The 19,083-nt window shown below is 35.2% G+C and overlaps 1 protein-coding gene across 2 annotated transcripts in view; it reads right to left on the bottom strand.

Annotated features, from left to right (window-relative positions):
* Window positions 1-19,083, bottom strand: part of ZNF385D (zinc finger protein 385D) — a 990,373-nt gene that overhangs the window by 768,172 nt on the left and 203,118 nt on the right. For both annotated transcript variants that reach the window (XM_005545658.5, XM_045385203.3), the window contains exon 2: window positions 6,978-7,196. In XM_005545658.5, the coding sequence (XP_005545715.2) occupies window positions 6,978-7,196 (219 nt within the window). The remainder of the gene's footprint in view (window positions 1-6,977; window positions 7,197-19,083) is intronic.

Genomic DNA, 19,083 nt, shown 5'->3' with positions numbered 1-19,083 from the left:
AATACCCAAATGTATGGTATAATTTTGTTGACAGTAGAATATAAGTTTGCCAGGGAGATTAATGGGTTGCCAATAATGTAGACCTGGGCAGTTCTGAAGACAAACAGCTGTACTGGCAAGTCTGTTAGGTTCTTTGATACGTGGCTATGTTATTTTCAAAATAGAGGTAATAAGACTTTGTAAGATTGTTGATTGGGGTTCAATAAATGATGTATATGAAGTACTTGGAGCAGTTGATACTAGTTCCCTTTTCACTTCTTTTGCATTTTTGGTGGCAAATTTTAACTCACAGATATCAAACAGAAAATAAAATTTAAGGGAAGTATTAAATTTTGTTGCATTTGCACAATAAAACACATTGTACATACTTCTTACTGAGACTTTGAAGGAAACCAGAATATTTTACCCCAAAATATACTTCTTCGGCATATTTTAAGATGCTACTCAGAAGGGCTACAGACTATAGGAACAGCTTTGAAAAGCTGTCTTTTTGTGGGAGGGATTTACATCTGTATAGAAAATCTACTTTAGTAAAGTAAACAACAGATGCAAACAGGCTTTCTCTGAGGCCCCCCTTATCTGCCTTACCCAAAACTAAGATTAACTCAAAGGAAAAAGAGACTAAAAGTCTGACCATTTTGAAGTTCTAACAGAGACATTTTACCATAGGCCACCATCTATACTTTCTGAGGACAGCTCTGAGTTTACTCGAGAGATTTTTTACAGGCGTAACAAGACAGCCCTGCCTGCCATGCTTGCCATGCTTTCCTTCCCTCACTCTCCTATCACCTGGGACTCCACCACCCTTGCACTACCCAGAAGGCAGCCATTCTTTCCATAACCTAAAGATAATGTATAAACTTCAACCATCTGGCCTCTCCTTTGAGTCTCATATTTTGTATGGCTCCCAGGTTTATGCGTGTTAATAAATCTGTATACCTTTTTATCTGTTAATCTCTCTATTGTCAATTCATGTCAACAGAATAAGAGTTGAACCTTCAGAGAGAGAGGACAATTCTCCGTAACAACTTTAAAAACATTGGTAGTGTCTTATTTGGATTCCCAAGAAGCAGACTCTAAGATGATTTTGTGTGCAAGTAGTGGACTGGCAATCCATATCTGTGAGGCATAAGAAAAGCAGTACAGAGTAGAGAGTGAGGTTAGACTGTGATAGAATTGAAACAGAGACATCAGCAAATCTGAAGCTGGAGTGGACTTTCAGAGATGTCCACCCACTTTTGAGGCAAGGAGCTGGGACTTTGTACCTCAGCATTGACTAGCCATTGGACACAGGCTGCTGAAGAAAAGAACAAGCTCAGAAGAGGTAATTCCCATGAGCTGACGGCAATGCTTGGGGAAGAATTTAGCAGGCATCATTCCTGACTGAGCTGGAGGGACCTTGGAGATTCTTGAATCACACAGATTCTTGAATCAATGAATTCTAGCACAGCATGAATTCAGGTAACGTACATGCATTCTATATACCTTTATTTCTGCAAAATGTACATCACTGTCAGAAACCAAAGTTAGTCTTAACTGCAGGAACAATAGCCTACTAATTAATTCGTATACATCAGATAGCTTTTCACTGTGATCTTCAGAAGATCATTTCCCTTAATAAGTGAGATGACATGTAAAACACCATATTTTTCTCAGAAATGTGAAAAACACTTTAGATATGATAATGCTCTCTCTTATTTAATTTTTTTTGTAGTATATAATATAATATGCCTTAAGGCATATAATCACGTAACATTCAAGTATCAGATAATGGTATTTTACCTATTTAGACAATCCTTAAATGACTGCTAAAATTAATTCCATATGTATTATTTTATTTGCATCCTTAAAAATAAAAAAAAATACAAGGTTGGATAAATTTAGGTAAAAATCTCTATTGTTATATGTCTTTCTTGGCATACCATATTTAATTATTTTCCATTTGAAATCTAAATTGTGGTGAAAATTTTGTGAAGATGGAAGTTCAAAGCAATCATTTTGCAATTGTGCATGTTTAAGGAAAAGAATCAAAGAACTCCCATATCTTTCTCTAAATAACCTAAAAAGGATGATGTGCTTACTAAGAATTTACAGGATCTATTATTTGTACAAATCAACATTTATAGCTTGGTTTCTGTGTAGGTAAACAAATTACCATTAATAACTGTGTAAGGCTTGTAATTGTGTTCATTTCTTATTCCTAATAAGCCTGCAGAGGCACATTTTAATAGTGGGGATATGGGGGATAGAAATAATATGTTTCTATATTAAGGTAAAGCACTAAGTCGCTTGTGAAATTTGTGGCCTATAACTAGACCCACCTATAGTTATAGGTGAGCATGCCCTTTTACATATCACAGGTAATATAAAAGGAGCCCCCCCCCCCTTTTTTTTTTTTTTTTTTTTTGGAGACGGGGTCTCGCTCTGTTGCCAGGCTGTAGTACAATGGTGCTATTTCGGCTCACTGCAACCTCTGCCTCCCGGGTTCAAGTAATTCTCCTACCTCAGCCTCCCAAGTAGCTGGGACTACAGGCATGTGCCACCATGCCCAGCTGATTTTTGTATTTTTAGTAGACAGGGTTTCACCATGTTGGCCAGGACGGTCTCGATCTCTTGACCTCGTGATCCGCCCCCTGTGACCTCCCAAAGTGCTAGGATTACAGGCATAAGCCAACGCGCCTGGCCAAAAGGAACACTTTTTAAAGGGAGTTGAGAAAGACCAAAGGGCAGAGGACTAGGCTATCACCTACAATGTGCCCAAAGGAATATTTTTTTTGAGAGTGAAACACTTATAGTTGTTCTTCCTGGACAAAAGTCATCCCAAATGGATAAACTGTTTCCCCTCTGTTGTATAACCCTTTAATTACAACACCCTTTCACCTGAAAATCCTCAGAAAAGTATGGTACAGCCATAGGACCTCATGTGGCAGTGTTATGGGAAATAAAGGGTCAGGATAATTTTTATTTAAAAGCAGGGTAGTTCGACGCTAAAAAAGGAATGAGCTATCAAGCCATAAAAAGACACAGAGAAAAGTTACATGCATATTACTAAGTGAAAGAAGCCAATATAAAAAGGCTACATGGTATGTGATTCAAATTTTATGATATTCTGAAAAAGTCAAAACCATGGGGACCACAGAAAGATCAGTGCTTATGAGGGAGGAAAAGATGAATAGGCAGAGTACAGAGGACTTTTAGGGCAGCAAAACTATTCTGTATGATATTGTGATGTTGGATACATGTCATTACACATTTTGTAAACCCATGGAATGTACAACACCAATGGTAAACACTAATGTAAACTATAGATTTTGGGTGATAGTGATGTGTTGATGCAGGTTAAACAGTTGTAACAAATGTAGCACTGTTGTGCACGGTGTTGATAGTGGGGAAGTTTGTGTGTGAAGGAGGGGATATATGGGAACTTTACTTTCCACTCAGTTATGCTTGAACACAAAAACTAATCTTTAAAAATAGTCCATTAAGAAAAAAAGCAGAGTAGTCTGGTATGTCAAACACTGGTCTGATGGCTGTAGAAAGATGACAATTTACTATGCTAGGAACCTTATGGGAGCTGATCAGTTGCAAAATAATGTGTGGCCTGACAGGGGGCTGGATAAGGCAAAAAATACTCAACCAAATCGTGTGGGAAAATATTTTTATTTGTATTCCCACTTACAAACACCTACCGATGGCACTTGGCAGTATTTAAGAAATTCTTATCCTATCAAACGTTAGGGTTTGAAATGAATTAGGTTTGCTTTCCTAACTCTGAGATCTAGTAAAGGAATACAGTATTTCTCCTAATGCTTAAGAAGTTGATTAAATCTTTATGCCATTATTTCCATCTAGTTTCCAGCACACATTACTGGTGTTTTCTTAGGAGGAGACCCCAGCATTGAGCTTTATTGAAATTTGAACCACACTGACTTCTTGGCAGCTCTTGCCTCAACACAACCCAATCCCACAGGCCAGGGTCCTTAGAAACTTAAATTAACTACTAAGGATTACTACAGAATTTTCTGACCTACCTCAAGTATCATCACTTTCTATTGATCCCTGCTCTTACATTCATACACCAGATCAAATATCCTTGAAAACAGATGCAGCACAGATTAAGGCCAAATTCATCATACCTTCTCAGATAATGTGATTGACACTTTTGGCTCCAGGATCTCCCCTAATTCCTAGGTAGTCCCCAAGAATTGGCCCTGACCCTGCCATTCTTGACTTTTCTCATCCACATGTCCACCATCCTCTGAAGTGTAATTTCAGGCCAAACTGATAGGACCTAAGATGACCCAGTATTCCCAGTAATCATGGTTGTTTTTGGTGACCTATCATCATGTTAGTAATATTAGTAATGACAGGTCACTGAAAATGTTCCTACTAACATGATGATACTTAAAATGTCTTGGGGAAAAAATCTGAATAGGAAATGCAGCAATAAATATTTTGTTGAGTACTACATTCATCAAGTAATTTGAGGAATATGTTAAAATTTTAATTTTTAAATGTTCTCCTAAATGATTTGTTTGAATGAAGAAAGGCATAGTTTCTACAGAATATTCATTTTGGGAAACAGCGTTTAGAAGTACAGGTACTTCGGTGAGTAAGACCAGGGTTTGATTGCAAGTTCGACCATTTAATAGGAGTGTGACCTCCACCATAGTATCAACTGATGTTATCCTCAATGTCCATGTCTATAAAAGGAATATAACAAGATCATTTTGGCTGGTTATGAGGAAAAATTGAATAGTAAAATGTACATAAAACCTTTAATAAAGTGCTAACCTCTAAGTGTATTGATATGATAGTTTAAAAATATTTAACTTGAGTAAACTCATACCTAGTACTGTGGTCTGAAAATCTTTGGCCATTCTGCGTTATGGCTGGGACTAATTTTGATTTGGGTTTCTAAACAAGATGTATCTTTTGTTCTAGTTTTGTTCTATAATATTGTTTATTGCTTCTCCAAATGAGGTTTGTGACTATCAAGATAAGTGAAGTAAAACACCAAAGCTTACACTATCATGACCAATACAAACTTAGAGAAAACAACTTGGAATTGAATCACGCTGTACTTGAGGTGATTTCACCCAGAAGTTAACAATAAGGTATAGATTGTTTTTAAGAAGTCTAAGTAGAGACTGAAATATCCATTTTAAAATTGTGAGTTACTTTGCTAGCGATAGCAGCAGGAAGCAGACAAATGCCTAGGCAGATAGGGACAGGTCCCTGGTGAAAACCCACCTCCAAGCCAAAGACAGTTTAAAGCCTGAAATCCAAGCTACAAGTCAAATCCATGGACTGGACTGAGAATCTGTCTTCCCATTTGCTGTGCTTTCCTCTGATTGATCCCCACCCTTCACCTATTTTACACATACCAACCCTTTTCTAATTGGTTTTCTACACTGCCATGCCTACCTTTGAGTGATGCCTTTGCTTTACCCTTTCCTTGCACACTCACAAATATATCAGCATGTGCTCTCCTATTCTGAGCCAATAAAAGCCCCAGACTCAGCCACACTGGGGGAGAAACTACCCAACTATGGGGGTGGAGGACCACCCACTCATCCCCTCTCCACTGAGAGGTGTTCCACTGCTCAATAAATTATTCTCTGCCCTTCTCACTCTTCGTTTGTCAGCATATCCTCATTCTTCTTAGACATGTGACAAGGGCTCAGGACCCACCAAACATGGGTACAGAGAAGGCTGTCACACTGTGGCCCTCTGCCCTCTAACAAGCAGAGGGCAGCCAGCCCACATGACAGAAACAGCACGGGGCTGAGCCAGCCCCAAAGCCATGGGCCAAGGCAGAGCAAGGACATTACTGGCCAGGTGTCTCTGGCTGGCAAAAGTGATCAAGAAATGTCCTGTGTCACTAGGTTTCTCTTATGCCTATAGAATTTAATAGTTCTCAATTACTTTCTGACCAATTTTTGTTTCTTCTATCTCTTTGACAAATAACATCTATAATTAACTAAATGTCATACATTTGAAAGAAATATAAAATCCTTTCCAATAGAATACTACAGTTCATTCATACTAAAATCAAATAAATGAAAAACACATAAAGCAAGATAGAAGCAATTTCTACTTTAAGAATGTACTTTCATTTTTCTTCCCATCATTTGGCCACCTTGAAGCAAATTACCAAATTATATTAAAAATCTTTATGACGTCAAATATAGAAAGAGATTGAAATTCATTCACATTTTAAAATGTCAGTATAATTTAGATGAATTATATTTATTACACAAGAAACATCTGATCAGAATATAGTATTGCAACTCAAGTTGCAGTGAGTTAGCTCTCTAAAGTCTCCTCTGGATGGGCCCACCCTCCTCTCTTCATGTCTCTATATTTTCTAATATCCTTCCATTTGTTCCCAAAGATATTTTTGTGCTATTCAGAAAATCTATTAACTCATAAATTCAACACATACTTTTAAAAAGTACTCTTATGAAATAAACCATAAATTTTCACTAGGAAACTTAAAAGTCTGTACTAATGGATCATAGCTTATTGATTAAAACACCTATTTGAAAAGATATGCATTATTTCAAATCAATTGCAGTGTTACTAACCAATTGAATCCCCTATACCTGCAGGAAATAAAAAATAAAAAACAAAAATCCACTGTCCCATACACACTGTAAAAGGATGTCTATTTCCATACATAGCTATGTTAAAGGCACACATCAAGAAACTCTAAAACTCTGACAACTCAAAAATAGTAAATTTTCTGAAGGTCACAACCCTAATACAATTAACTATGTACAAAAAATAAAATGTCTCCTTCTCCCTCAAAGAGAAATGATGTATTTTAATCTACTCTGCTGATAAAGCTTTTATGTAATATTTTCCTGGTTTAAAAAAATAGTTTAGTTCATTCTTTTATCATCACATCTGCAGGTACACAAATAACTTAAGTTGATGATGTAAAATTGAGAAATATTTTTAGAAAAGCTTACCATTGTCATTTTTCAGCATCCCGTTGCTGAGTTGTTTTAATCTCTTTTGATGTGATTTGCCATTATAGTGGATTTGTGCTTGAGCGGCCGAATTCAGCTGAATGTTACATACGTTGCACAAAGTAAAGTTGGTATGTTTCTTTTCTCTTTCTGGTTTTTCTTCAAAGTCATCAGGTATTAATTCAGCCTCACTCTCGCCATCGTGTACACAGGTGAAATCTGGGGGTGCAAGGAAAGTTATGAACACGTAGATCAAGATTTTTATATTACTTCATATTTATTAAATTGGGTGGCAAATAAATATTGATCCACATACAAGAATTAAAAATTTCTATATACTCTCATTCTAACAGATTGTTTTCATACTATGCTAAAGTAGACAATCTCTTTAATGGAATATAAATGGCAAATGTTTAACTTTTTAAAAAATCTGTTCCTAATACTATGCTATATATTTTTATTACTTCATTTAATTATCATAATAATGAAATGAGCACTACAGTTTTCCCTTTTTTATAGCTGAGGAGACTAAGTTTTAGAATGATTAAACGACTTGTCTAAGGTCACACAGCTAACAAGTGGTATAGCTGTCATAAGCATTCAGTTTATCTCTAAATTCAAAGTTTTTAATCATCATGTTCTCTAGTATGTATTAATGAATTAGACAGTTTTGTTTTAATTCAACTAAATAAAATTCTTATATGCCTTACTAGTTAAGTAAAGTGACTTACATCTGGATGGACACATTCTACACATACAAAGATGCTAAAACTGTTTCAATACCCCCAAATTTATATTTTATACCTGACACACAAGAGAGGCTTTGAATACCCAAGACAGCCTCATAATCAGGATACAAAAAAAATGTGACTGACTTATGGCTTACATTGGAAATCATTACTTTTGGATAAATGTATGCTTTGTATACTAAAACCAAAGAGAAAAGGTCAAAACATAATTTCAGTATCTCTGGCCTTAAAATGACATTTATTTATTTATTTGAGACAGGGTTTCACTCTGTCACTTAAGTTGGAATGCAGTGGCATGATCTTGGCTCGGCACAGCCTTGACCTCCTGGGCTCAAGCAGTCCTCCCACTTCAGCCTCCTAAGTAGCTGGAACTACAGGTGTGTGCCACCAATTATTGTCCAGTCAGATGACAATAATTAAAGTATTGTAATCTATATTTAACATCCACTCACAAGTAATTTAAAATAATAATACCTCATTTCTAAGTTTTCTCTACTTCCACTACCCAGGCCTCTCTAGCACACTATGGTCCAGATAGGAGTTCTCCATTCCAATTCTCCCAATTCCTTAAGGAGTTATTTTAAAGTCTTTGAAAAATATTAGCAGAGAAAAACAGTCATGATTTTAATGTGCATTTATTAACTGACTGCTACGTGGCAGCATCCTCCTAGGTTCTGGAGTTGAACTGACAAGCATCACAGAAGTGGTCCTTGCAATTAGACAAACTTGATGCAAAAGTCATGGACTTTGGTATGAGGCAAATGAGATAACAAATGTGGAAATGTTTTTAACAATATGGAAGCATTACAGTTCACCAATAAAATTTTAAGGAAAATCAAACTAGTGAACTCACGCAAAAATGACTAATACTTGAATCTATTTACGGGTATTGAAGTCACTATCCAAATTCCAAAATGAGTAAAAGATTGGTCAGTGCATAATGCATGCTTTCCTTGTGAACTAATTCATTTAAAATATGTTAACTTCCTTTTAAAAAGGAAACTCTATCTTTCTTACTCAGATAACCTCGTTAAAATAATTTAAATATGCAATTTAAATGGTCATTTTAAAAGAAAAGCTATCAGCTTTGTAAAATGATTTTATAATTTTAATGAAAGGAAAATATGTAAGCGTATCAGCTTTTCTTATTTTATATAAATAAAAACAGTAAGTATCTCTCCAGGTTATAATCAGAACATTTCAAAACTTCTTTTGTGTAGAGTTGATTTGTGCTTAAATCTTTTATCTCAAATACTGTTAAGTAGTAAAATGATAGTAAATGATGGTATGCTAAAATCACTGCAATATGCATAGCCATTAAAAGCAGATCAGGAAAGTTTTATAATACGGGAAAATATTGGCCGGGCGCGGTGGCTCACGCTTGTAATCCCAGCACTTGGGGAGGCCGAGGCGGGCGGATCACGAGGTCAGGAGATCGAGACCATCCTGGCTAACATGGTGAAACCCCGTCTCTACTAAAAATACAGAAAATTAGCTGGGCGCGATGGCGGGCGCCTGTAGTCCCAGCTACTCAGGAGGCTGAGGCAGGAGAATGGCGTGATCGTGCCACTGCACTCCAGCCTGGGCTACAGAGCAAGACTGTGTCTCAAAAAAAAAAAAAAAAAAAAAAAAAAAAAAGGGAAAATATTTTGTATATAAGTAAAAAAACAAACGTAAGATGCAAATTTACATATAGTATGTTTACAACCATATGAAGCACAAACTGGACTTAGAAAAAGTATTAGGATTATTTCATTCTGAGTGGCAAGATTAGAGTTGGCTTGTTTTCCTTTACCATTTCTGTATTTAAAAAATTTGACATGATGACCATTTATTATGAAAAAATAAATCAATATATTTCAAAGAAGTCAAAGAGCTTATTTCCTCTAGCGTGAACGGCTTAGGTTTGCCAGAACGAGGCAATGCTACGGAGATAGTCACAGTAGGTGAGCCCTTGTAACACATCATTTTTGCTAAATATATGCATATATTTGGAAGAAAATATTTTCTTCTTTGATTCACATTTCCATCTTGACCTACAAAATAAGAACATGTGCTAACAATTTAGCAGGGGAAAATACTGGAGAATTTTCTTTCAAGCCTCTGAGATTTATTTGCTTTACACATGAGGAATTCCCTGCTCAGCTGAGAAAGACTATATTACCAGACAATGTCAACAATTTTGTACTAAGGTGCAAAAATGACAACTTTCAAAGGAAATAGAAACTATGTGGTATGGACACTAAGGAAAAAAGAGAACCTCAAATAAATTATTGTGGCTGGCGCAGGACCTCATAAAACATTTACAGATTTTGCAGAAAAACTGCAGTGGCTCAACTGGCACTCTGTGAAGTAGGAGGCAATGTTCATAAGTGATTTTCCTTCCCAATACGGTAAAAATGTCATGTTTAAATTGTTAAATGGAAATTTGACACATTTGAGTTTCACTGAGAAAAAGTTCAGCAGCCATCCGTAAACTTTAGGTGACGCTCTTGAAACCCAAAATAATCGATCAATTTGTCCACTTTTTTCCCTCCTAACCTTCATCCCTCAGAACCAAAAGACATTGGAAAGATGTTTGGCTTAATACAGTAATGTAGATATAGACAGCACTCTTTAACAGGTTCAAGAACTGGAATTATCCCGGGAGTAATTATCAAAGGAATGAGGTGTTTGTTTGTGTGAGTGTGTTTTAATTATCTAGATGTGGAGACTGATTTACTCTTGCAGACTCACAGAAGTAATTAAAATGTGGCACACATAAGATGACTCATTTTTGGTAAGCTATGTTAAACAATGTATGTGAGAGAAGTTGAGAAAAAATAAAAGTAGAAACAATATTTTTCTGGGATGCAATGTGGTTCTTGCAGTTGATTTATTTAGTGCATTGTTTTGACACAAGCTGAAATGTCACCACCTTTGCCAAAGGACCAGCTGTTGGTATCAAGACTGCCCTGAGAAGAGCTCATATTCTCTAACCCATGCCACCCCTGGCATTAACAGGCTATATCCCTGCTGGACCCTAAAATTCGTGTAACCTAATTAAGAATCAAAAGTTGTAGACACAGAGACCAACGGAAAAAACTCCCAAGAACCAAAGCTGGAGCAACTTGAGCAATAATCTGAGTAACATATTATTGGATTAAAACCTAAAGTATAAAATAAATTTCAATGAGTACATACTGATGTAAATATAAATGGAGGAGATAGATACCGAACTCTCATTTAAAAGTATTCGAAATAACTTAAATAGACATCCTCCATTCAAAGCCGGATAGGGCACAACACTCTTCAAGTATAGGTTATGCTTAGTGACTTGCATCTAAATAGTGTGGTACAGAAAGAGGAGAAAAGTAGCTTTATAGTGAAGAAATCTGATAATTAATACTTCAGCCACATCACATTTCATATCCACAGGGATAGGTCACACTGATAGCAAGAATCCTTAATATGATGTGCTAACAATGGTATTTCACCTCTGTGATCTTCCTCACAGAAATAATAGACAAACACAAACTAAGGAACTGTATACAAAATACCTGACCAATATTCAAAACTGTCAAGGTCATCAAAACTAGGCGAAGTCTGTGAAATTGTTACAGCCCAGTGGAGCCTAAAGAAATACTAAAACTAAATGAAATGTGGTATCCTGGATGGGGCCTTGAAACAAAACATGAACATCAGAGGAAAAATTAATGAAATCCAAATAAAACATAGAGTATCATTAATGATAATGTATTATTAGTTCATTAGTTGTAACAAATGTACCGTACTTACAAAAGATATCAACAATAGAGGAAATTGGATGGGAAGTCTATGGGAACTCGACCAATTTGGCAATTTTTCTGCAACTCTAAGACAATTATACAGAAAAGTTTTATTTAATATCTTTTTAAATTTGGAAAATAGAGCAGAGACCATTTTCTCTCCTTGACAATAAAACAGGAACCTCTTGAGAACTTGTGTGCTCTGGGAAAGAACTGAGAAAGAAACTTCTGTTCTCTTTATTCCTTGCTCATTCATCCTGTGCTAGAAATAAACTATGTGATTTGAAGAATGAGGGAAACATTCACTGCTTCACGTGCGGTCCACCATCGGATGGATCTTTATCTCAAATTTGCCTGAAATGACTTTCTCCTATCTTCTTGCTTGCCATATACACACTTACAATGGAAAGGCTCCCCAGCCCTGTAGAAAGCTCAGAATTCGCCTGAGGTAGTTAATAGGTAGTTAAATTCAATTCAGAAAAAAAGCGCTGAGGGTTGAAAATCCAATATGGAACACAGTTCCAAGTCATTTTATCTAATTCAAATTTTCCTTCTGAATAACTGAGCTACCAACCCACTAACAAAAAATCTAATACACCTCAACTGATTTCTTCTATTTATTATCAGTTTCAATTAAGATTATAAGCCATTTACACACACACACACACACACAGAGGTATCCAGTCAACCACCACATAATTAACAATTTATAAACTTCATATTCGCTTTACTGTTTCAATCCTATCGCAACTCCCACAATCATTAATATAAAATTAAAGTATGTAAAATAGTGTGTATTAGTTGACAACCAAACCCTATTTTATTTTTTATTTATTTATTTATTTTTTGAGACGGAGTCTCGCTCTGTCACCTAGGCTTGAGTGCAGTGACGCGATCTCGGCTCACTGCAAACTCAGCCTCCCGGGTTCGCGCCATTCTCCTGCCTCAGCCTCCCGAGTAGCTGGGACTACAGGCGCCGCCACCACGCCCGGCTAGTTTTTTGTATTTTTTAGTAGAGACGGGGTTTCACCATGTTAGCCAGGATGGTCTCGATCTCCTGACCTCGTGATCCACCCGCCTCGGCCTCCCAAAGTGCTGGGATTACAGGCTTGAGCCACCGCGCCCGGCCCCAATTTTAATGAGTAGAAATTTTTTCCTGCAAATAATGTCAGTGTTTTATCTTATTGTTAACAAGCCAGGTTACATCTTTTTGTCCGTGATCGGCTTTACTCGTTGTTCTTGCATCTGCTGCCTTGTCAAAGCGGCAAGCCTCTAAAATCTCCAAGAATCTCAAGTTTCTAAGATAATCTGAATTGACAATGAAACGTCAGTAGATGACAGCCACTAACAGACAGTTTAGTGCACAATAAACCACATTGTAAGTAGTTTTACAAATGACTTACAAAGTCATAGGACTGTAAATGGTATAAATAAACCAAAATATTCTTGTTTTACAACACTTCTCCCACCATATAATTTTTTTAAAAATTGGCAGATAGGAATTTACATATCTAGAAGACATTTAGCACAGACAACCTCATATAAATAGTGGCAGAGACCAATGCTAAACACTAAAATCCCTTTAGAAATCTTGATGTGATAGTATCTCCAGAAATTATTTTTGGTTCAACTGAAAACAAAATAAAAATCTAATCTAGAGATACTTCATGGCGATAACTTTGAAATACAAATAGGGTAGATGACAGCTGGCTAGTTCATTAAAAAGTCAAAATTACAAGTTTATTTGGTAAGCAGCTTTATATTCTTAGGTTTTAATAATATTTATACAAAGCACAACAGGTGACAGATTTTGGCCATTTCTTTAAAAATAATTTTATTGAAAAAAATAAAATTTAATGTCTAAATATTCCCCACATTTTACAAACGTTGCTCAAAAAAACTTACTCTTCTGAAAAGAGGAATCCACCAATTTTGAATTCCTTATAGAGTCTCTTATAAAGCGTTCTTAAAATTGCTTTATTATGGAAAAAAAATGTACCGTATGGGAAGACATCAATCTAGTCCATTTCACAGAAGGGGAGTTGTAATTTGTGTGATTTATACAAATCCTAATGGAGTTTATAATTTTTATACAATTTTCTTGACCAGCTCATAAAATGAAGGTAAACATATAACAAAGATTTATTATTTGTAAGAATATAATGATACAACTGCTACTGCAATATGTTATTTTGCAGAAAGCATTTAAAATCACCTTTAAAAATGGTAAAAGGTTGTGGAAATCATGAATAAGCATATATAGAGTAAAATGGGAAAAATACTGTACTAATGTCATGGGATTAGATACTGCTTACCTGGAATACAATTTCCAGAGACAATATCATAAGTCGATTTTAAAAGCACTAAAATTAATTTGAAATAACTTAGAAAAAATGAAAAAAAAAGCTATTAGGTGATTCCAAAGGTGGCTGTAGCCACACATTGCTGCCAAAGTTGCCTGTGCAGGATTTAAGTTAAATTGCTTCATAAAATTAAGAATAGTAATGAACCTTTATAAGCAAATATTTTTAAATCTCATTTTTATTCATAAAATTTATGAAAGAAATTTGGCCTTTTTTGGATGAAAAAAATAAGTAGTAACTTTTATTCAGCATTTCCTTGTATTAGGATTTAGAGAGTATTGCTTACATCTGTATATACATATATATGCATATACATATTGTATACATCTGTATAAATTGTACATATGTATATATGTATACAGATTTTATGTAGCATATTTGGAATACATATATATTAATCAAATAAACTACTTCAGTAGTGAATCTTCCTCTATTTTCAAGACTAATGTAGAAAAGTGTATTTTACTGTTATGGTAAAATATTAAATATATATTATCTGTAATATATAAAATCATATTTATAGCATTAAGCATTTGAGAAAGTTATAGTGAGTTACAGTATCTTCTACATTTCACTATTAAAACTGTAAATAGTTCACAGTTAGTGCTATAGAGTACCATTATAAAAATAATTTCACTTTGATCTAATTCCCCACTAGAGTGCAGTGTGAATTAAAAATTAAAACTACAGCATCTGGAAATTCCCCAGACATAAAAATAGCATTACTGTAATTCTGTAAATATCTAACATACATATATTGTAACACAACATTCAGCTTCAGTGGTGTGTGTTTGCATATAGCACAGCTGATGAACTCACCAATATTTAGCCACACAACTCAGATATTAAAGATAAACTGGGAGAAAGTCACAGAACAGCAGATAATCTCAATTGTTTGTCTTTATTAAAAAGCATCAATTGTTTTACATAGTCTCCTAACTTAAATATCACTTAGGAACTTTAAAAATGAGAATATTTTAATTAGGAACATCTTACTTTTATGATAGGAAATTACATTATAGAAGACTACATAAGGCAAATCAAGGTTAATGGATTGTATTTCAAGTACAGTTTTTATCACATCCCAGCATCACACTAAATTTGATGGTCTCAATACAATTATGGCTTTTACAAGGTGATGGAAGTCTTAACTGAATGTTTGCAGATTCACCTACAAAAATTAAGCCCACAGTGGCAGAATGAGATACAGAATGAAACTTTTAAATGCATTCCTTTCTCCCTTTTAAGCAGTAGACTTTTTAGAGTTGTAAGCTTCAAATCAGAATTTCTATTTTGAGTCCTCAGTTTCAAAAAGAAATTTTACCTTAATCTTCAAATGACTCACCATGAAAGCACTAAAATATTTTTGAGGCCAAATGGGAGCCCATAGTTTAACCTCGAAAATAAAAACAAAAATATTTTGTTAAAAAAGGTAAATTATTCAAGTAGAATCTACTACTATATAATCAGATATGTCTTAAATTTCAGTGTCACGAATGTATTCTTCAAAGTTTCAAAGTCCAACGGAAAATTATATTACTATTATTACATTTTTTTAGTCAATGGTATGCAAATCTTTTCCTGTATTCTGACCTATTGTTCCTATTTTAGGAATGTTTTCTTGAGTCAGTCATGCCATCAGGGCCTCCTTGGCAAAACATGGTCCCCCTGGAGTTATGCCACACAGCGTGTTTGCCATCACACCAGGGATGCTGAGGCTGCACTGTGAGTCCTGCTCTTGAGTTCTCAGACCATGTTTTTTTAAGGTATTTTAAGCATCAACCCTATTTTCTTGAAAATGCACCAAATATCTTCTCACTTTCAGCTAGTTCTACCGTACTTTGGATCTAAAACAGCTTACATAAAACTTAAGAATGGTTTGCCTCAGAAAAATTTCTGAAGACCTGAATTAGAGAATGATTGTTTTTATGTATATCTGGTGAAAAGTTATGCCAAGAAAAAAATAGGCACCCTACAAGCTATTGAAAAGTCCTATGACAAATATGTTTTAAGCACCTGCCCTGTGTCTAGCACTAGTTTAGCCACTTGGGATATTTGCATATCACATCACACAATATCCTAGTTCTTTGTGGAATTTGAGAAGACAGAGATAATGTAGGCTAGACTGACTGTGACTTTTAACAGTCAGTAATGCTAAGAGGAGAATTGTGATGAAGATTTCGGCCTGTAAATCTAGTAGCTATATGCTTTTATTCCGTTTTTTGGTTTTTTTTGTTGTTGTTAAGAGACAGCTTTGCTTTTTCCCTCCCTCATTTGTAATGCTTAAAGTCTCAGGTTTTTTTCCTTATCTCATTGATTCTGTCTTCTTTTTTTTCTTTTTTTTGGGGGGACAGAGTCTTCCTCTGTCCCCCAGGCTGAGTGGAGTGGCGCGATCTCGGCTGCACTGCAAGCTCCGCCTCCCGGGTTCACGCCATTTTCCTGCCTCAGCCTCCTGAGTAGCTGGGACTACAGGCGCCCGCCACCGCGCCCGGCTAATTTTTGTATTTTTAGTAGAGACGGGGTTTCACCGTGGTCTCGATCTCCTGACCTTGTGATCCGCCCACCTCAGCCTCCCAAAGTGCTGGGATTACAGGCGTGAGCCACCGCGCCCGGCCGATTCTGTCTTCTTACAATACATTTTAATACTTTGGTGATTTCAACTGCTGGCCATGCCTAGTCTTTTTGTAACATAGACTTTGTCATATTATCTGCATCCAATTTTTCCATAACCATTCTTATAAATGTCTTACTCTTAGATCAATGTTTCCATTTACAGTTTTCTCCCTTTCATCATTAAAGGAGAAGAGCAGGTACTAATGATGATTCAGGATATCTTCAGGCTATATGAGAATATTTTCTTATACCCAGATAAATTTCCCTGAAAAATTTGCGCATCCTAACTGTGGCAGATATATTCTAGGATGGCCCCTCTAGTTTCCACCTTGAGTTAATCAGACCTTCCCACAGTCTGCTCTCCTGGAGAGTAGAACCTGTAACTTGCTTCTACCAATAGAATATGGTAAAGGTGATGGGATGTACATCATGAGTGGGATTATGTTGCAAAAAGATAGTAATGCCTATCTTGTGAGAAGAGATTCTCCCTCACTAACTTTGAAGAAGCAAGCTGCCAAAGCTTTTTCATGTTGTCTTATATTTCACTTCTACAATCTGAAAAGAAAATGTGAGCTTATTATGAGTTTCCCTATGAAGAGGACTATGTGGCAAGGATCTTAGGGTAGTCTCTGGCCAACAACCAGTGAAAAAAAATGAGACCGTAATAAGTAGCTGAATACTGTAAACAAACATATGAGTGAGGAAGTGGTTCCTTCCCTAGTTGAACTATAGACGAAAACACATCCCGGCCCGTATCTTTATGGTAGCCTCGAAGAAGTCCTGGTTAGGTAATGTGTGGACCATTGCGCCTCAGAAATTGTGAGCTAATAAATGTGTGTTGTCTTAAGACATAAAATTTCTGTAATGTTATTATGCATAAATACATAACTAGTATACCAGCTCTCTTGCAATCATTAATATTAAAATTAGAAAGTAACCCAAACTTCCAAGGAAAAATATTTGTCAAGAAAATGTCTTAAAACAAATTACCACCTAACCAAAACCATGTTTTTTTGTTAAATGAATTAAATATCCCAGTTGTATCCCTAATCCCAAACATACCTGAGTAAAAGTTAAAAGAAATAACTCCCATATGAAAAACTTGACCACCTGATGCACATCCATGACAGACATAACTAATTAATTATGACAATCTTTCCTTCAGAGGCTGGATTTGGTTTCAAACACTCAGCACATTGCAGGGTCCACAAATTATTCAGGTTTACCATATAAGACAAAATTTATTTGCTATCGTAGATACACTGACTAATGTATCACTATCGAATTCGACTTAGAGAGAGTAGAAACCCATTAAAAAGATAAAATTAGGTAATATTCATTTTTCACTTCAGTACCATTTAACATATTTTTCTATTACCCAAATAAGCTTGAAAGACTGTTTAATAAGTTTGTAGAACTCAATCAATCTAGACTGTTAAAAGAATCCAAATTGAAAATTACTTTGTTATAGCAGTTGTTATAAATAAAAATGTATTGCAGGGTAGTAAATTTAATATAAAAATAATTATACATATACAATTGAGTTTTTTTCATATGTAAGAGACTTTAGTAAAGATTTTGTTATATTTATATTTCTCAAATGCATTATATTTAGATTTAAGCTCCAAATAGAGAAATTATGGATATGGATATAAATATAGATGTAAGAAAAAATATGACAGATTAAGTATTAGACAATAAATTTATAAATTTTAATTGTAAAAAACTGGGTTTCTTAGACCTGAAAAGAAGGCAAGGAAGAATCTTAATACAAGTCTTAAAGCAAATAAAGGAATATTATTAATTGAAGGTGGTTTTTAGCTTCTGTCCATTTCTATTAATGAAAGCAAAATAATGAGTTAAAACTAAAGCATGAATAGTTAAGGTTACATATAATATTATTAAGAGAGGAAGTTCCTTGGACATTTTTCCTTTTTATTTTTCATAGATATTCACCTAACTGGGGTAGTTAAAATTAAATTATCTTAAAGGTAACAGTACGCATTCTGCTCCTCTTAAGTGTTTTGATTTTCAGAAAATGAGAATTTATTTTTATTTTTTATTTTTTTAAATTTGAGATGGAGTCTCACTCTGTCACCCAGGCTGGGGTGCAGTGGCGTGATCTCGGCTCACTACAACCTCCGCCTCGTGGGTTCAAGCGATTCTCCTGCCTCAGCCTCCCAAATAGCTGGGACTACAGGCACATGCCACCATGACCAGCTAATTTTTGTATTTTCAGTAGAGACGGGGTTTTACCATATTGGCCAGGCTGGTCTCAAACTCATGACCTCATGATTTGCTCGCTTCGGCCTCTTGAGAATGAGAAGTTTTAAAACCAAGGATTCTTTATGAAAGTTACTTATAAAAGTAACTATTGTGTCATTAATACATATATTTTCATTTAAAAATAGGTTTAGTAGATTATCAAACTATAATTGCCCTTTTGAATGTTGCTTTCTAATTAAAATGGGTAACTTGGCAAAATGGAGGTCTTAGAACTATTAGTTATTTTTTTCACCTTTTTTGTGCTTTAGTGTTTTTTTAAATTTAGTTTTTAACAATTTTTTTGCTTTTTTTGTATTTTACTTTTATTGCGTAAAAGAACTGTTAATTT

This window comes from Macaca fascicularis, chromosome 2 (genome assembly GCF_037993035.2).
Source record: "Macaca fascicularis isolate 582-1 chromosome 2, T2T-MFA8v1.1".
NCBI classification, from domain to species: Eukaryota; Metazoa; Chordata; class Mammalia; order Primates; family Cercopithecidae; genus Macaca; species Macaca fascicularis.
The sequence above is the reverse complement of the archived record's forward strand: the minus strand, read 5'-3'. Positions and strand labels throughout refer to the sequence as shown.